Source organism: Trichechus manatus, unplaced genomic scaffold (assembly GCF_000243295.1).
Source record: "Trichechus manatus latirostris isolate Lorelei unplaced genomic scaffold, TriManLat1.0 scaffold00004, whole genome shotgun sequence".
Classification (NCBI taxonomy): Eukaryota; Metazoa; Chordata; class Mammalia; order Sirenia; family Trichechidae; genus Trichechus; species Trichechus manatus.
Genome location: NW_004443940.1, coordinates 16,475,023 through 16,477,522, shown reverse-complemented (window position 1 = coordinate 16,477,522; position 2,500 = coordinate 16,475,023). Strand labels below are relative to the sequence as shown.

Sequence of the window (2,500 nt, the reverse complement as noted above, 5' to 3'; positions counted from 1 at the left end):
TGCCAATGTCAGCATCAAGCCCCACGGTTCTTAACACAGGAGACCCAACAATGAGTGGACAAGTCATGGACATTCATGCTCAGTAGCTTAAGGGAATATGCATTGTCTGCAATGGTGACTGATTTCAAATCATGTTTTTTCTGCAATGACTATGGAGTTCCATTCTTGGCATCTACTTTGGACCAAGGAGCATCCCTAATTCTTCATAGGGACTCTTAAAAAGCAGGAAATATCAACCGAAGTCAATTTGGGGGACATGCTAAGTAACTATATAAGACATTAAGAGAACAAAGAGTGAAATATTGTAAATGCTATTATACTGTTATCCATATTACGTTGTTTCTTATAGATTTTTTAAAAAAAAATGTGAAATTTTTCCACACTATGTGTGTTGTTTCCATAGCTCTTCACTTCCTCCAGAAGCCTCCTTACATTAAAAAGCCTTACAGTTATCCTGCAAGGGACAGGAAGGTCTGATTTGCAGGATTTTTAGAGCATTAAAATAACTATCAGGCAGAAGAATCTTTCTTCTCACCTAGGATTTCAGCCATGCGCACTCTCTCTCTTTCTCTCTTTTCCTCTCTCTTCCTCTCTCTAGCCTGGGGCTTGAATTTGCATGTCTAATTCATTTACTCACCATATTTGAATTGGCCTGAACAGATGTAAATTGGGAAGGATGGGAAAACTGCAGTCATCCACAATGATTACTCAGCTGTTGCAGGCAGTGTCTTAAGGAGACTGGTAGAAGGAGGCATGGAAACCAAAAGGCCGTGTGTTTAGAAGCCTAATTGTCACATCAAGCGTCATTGTCCCCATGCAACAACCACCACCGTATACATCACTTCCTGTTTTATGCAGCTCGAAAACATAGACTGAAGATTTATTTTTAATATGTTGACTTTATTTCTGAGCAAAGCATCGGTCATGTGTGTATTTTTCCATAGTCCCACCTTGGAGCATTTATGTAGACATTGTAAATAAATTTTGTGCAAAAAGGACTGGAAAAATGAACTGTATTATTGCAATTTTTTTGGTAAAAGTAGCCGTTTGGTATGAGTTGGCATGCATACAAGATTTACTAAGTGGGATAAGCTAATTATACTTTTTGTTGTGGATAAACAAATGCTTGTGGATAGCCTTTTTCTATCAAGAAACCAAGGAGCTAATTATTAATAACAATCATCGCACACTGAGTCTTAGCGTTTCGGACGGAAACAGTTTGGCTTGTATCATAACGCCCATGCCGGTTTGTAGTTGTTTGAGTGCAGTCATGAAATCTGAATCTAAAATAAAAACAAGATTATTTTTGTCATGCTGACTCCACTGCTTGAAAAATTTGTTTACTGCCCCCCCCCCAAATTTTTAATGATGAATGCAGTAAATGTGAAATTAATTTTAGCTCCGCAAGGCATATCTATTTGAAAATTGTAACCACCAAGTAAATTATTTAATAATAATCACTGATTTCTTTAAGTGGACTTAATGAACTCTTAATATCAACACATTTAAGGCCTAAGGGCACTAAACTGACTGTAGACCCATGACATCCAACAGAATTAGTCATCTAATATCAGTGAAATTCTTCTTGCCCATAATGATGACTCTAAGTACAGAGCTCAATCTCCCACTAAGGACGTTACCTAGGATAAGCAGTATGTGTTTATTAGGAAATTAACTATGTGAATTGAAGAGACCAGACTTCAAAATCTAATTTTTTTAAATATACTCTATGTTCTCATTGGATAAAAACTGGTTATTAACCAATTTTCCAGAACAGCTGTACAGAATTTCTGCATGGCAGCCAGCTAAGTGGTACAAAATAACATGTTTAAGCTGGAACAGTTTATAATTTTATTTAAATAAAATGGCTGCTATAAAAAGTGCTTCGCGAAGCTAAGGAAAATATACAAATATTTTAATTAAGGCAAATTTGTTTAAAAAAAAAAAGCCTTTTAGCAGTGATTGCTTTGTAAACAAAGGATGGGTCGGAGAAGAGCGCCTTAAACTCGAGTCTGACTTGCAGGCCCATGTCACCCTATAAACCCGCCCTCAACAAGTCTAGTTTCTATCTGAAAAGAGAAACCAGCTGTTGGTTGGGTTTACGAGGTGACGTGCGATTGATTGGCTCACCTGCTGGAGCAGCAGCGCGCTCCCACCTTTTGTTTATGGGGCCTGGTTTCTAAACACGTGGATGTGTAGAAAGAGAAAGAGGCTCAACCTTCGAGAGCCTTCTCGGTGAGCGCCCTCCACGCCACCCCCACCCCCTCGACGGGCTTGTTTAAATTTCCCAGTTTGACCCAGCGGCCATTCTTCGTCTACGTAAAGAGTCCACATTAGTGAAACCATTCTCTTCTGATAGGTGGTTACTAGCAGTTAACAACCATTTATTTACTTTTAAAATTAATAATAAACTTTATAAACCAACCATCCATCTGCCCCTCCTCCCCTCGTACTTGGCAGGGTGAGTTGGGTTTTTTCAGCCTTTCTTCTTGTGGAGGCT

General features: G+C 38.7%; 1 protein-coding gene across 2 annotated transcripts in view; it reads left to right on the top strand.

Annotated features, from left to right (window-relative positions):
• Window positions 1-1,225, top strand: part of MEIS1 (Meis homeobox 1) — a 140,053-nt gene extending 138,828 nt beyond the window's left edge. For both annotated transcript variants that reach the window (XM_023733215.1, XM_023733219.1), the window contains one exon: window positions 1-1,225. This exon is cut by the window's left edge and continues 198 nt beyond it. In XM_023733215.1, the coding sequence (XP_023588983.1) occupies window positions 1-86 (86 nt within the window). In that variant the 3' untranslated portion in view covers window positions 87-1,225.
• The last annotated feature ends 1,275 nt before the right edge of the window (window positions 1,226-2,500 follow it).